The 935-nt window shown below is 31.1% G+C and overlaps 1 protein-coding gene across 1 annotated transcript; it reads left to right on the top strand.

Moving 5' to 3' along the window:
• The first annotated feature begins 260 nt into the window (after window positions 1–260).
• LOC139870787 (putative ripening-related protein 7) lies at window positions 261–656 on the top strand. The gene has a single exon (XM_071858563.1). It carries the CDS (start codon window positions 261–263, stop codon window positions 654–656), a length of 396 nt encoding a protein of 131 aa, XP_071714664.1.
• Window positions 657–935: the final 279 nt, after the last annotated feature.

Here is a 935-nt window from a genome sequence, read left to right as displayed (position 1 = left end):
GACAATATTATTATTATTATATTATTATAATTATATTATACTCGAGTGATAGAAACAAAATATTCACAAAACTCCAATTACATTGTGAAATCAACTTTGTTATTACAACCTTCAATTTACCATTGGTAACAATGATCATCCAAGTACAAGCCATGTTCCCTGTATAAGAAAGACAAAAATATGATTCCTATTTTCCTATATAAATGATATCATTGAATCAAATTCTATAACTAAATACAATATATACCATCAAATCTAAAATGAAGCAGTGTGCTGTTTTCTTCCTCATTCTCGTTACCTTATTCGAATCGTCCATGCTTGCTCATTCTGGTCATATAAAAGCGACTATGACCATTAACGGATTTCAAAAAGGGGAGAGTGGTGGTGGTCCGTCTGAATGTGACGGAAAGTATCACTCAGATAACACGTTGATTGTAGCCTTGTCTAGTCGATGGTACAATCACGGAAAAAGGTGTGAGAAGTTTATTAATATATATTATAAGGATAGACATGTAAAAGCTAAGGTGGTCGATGAGTGTGATTCAAGTCAAGGGTGTCCAAATGATATTGTGGATGCATCTAAAGCTGTTTGGAAGGCTCTTCGTGTGCCAAAAAGTCAATGGGGTGAAACCAAAGTTACTTGGTCAGATGCATGATAATAAATGATTTTTAGTTTGTAATGTTATAATATAATAAAATAAAGTATACATGTTTCTCTTATGCACGACTTGTGAAAACGTATAAAATTGCAATATCATCGAGAAATTTATGTTTTTAAAGCAGTTATATCGTTGTTAGTTGTTAAATACTCCGTATAAAATGAACAATGATGATTAAGTGGAATGATTCTTTAATTTGGAGCAAGATGATTGCTTTAAATCATAAGTTGATTTAATAAAAAGTGGTAAAATAAACTAAAGGACCATTTATTCTTG

Source organism: Rutidosis leptorrhynchoides, chromosome 10, assembly GCF_046630445.1.
Source record: "Rutidosis leptorrhynchoides isolate AG116_Rl617_1_P2 chromosome 10, CSIRO_AGI_Rlap_v1, whole genome shotgun sequence".
Classification (NCBI taxonomy): Eukaryota; Viridiplantae; Streptophyta; class Magnoliopsida; order Asterales; family Asteraceae; genus Rutidosis; species Rutidosis leptorrhynchoides.
This window is presented reverse-complemented; position numbering and strand designations above follow the sequence as displayed.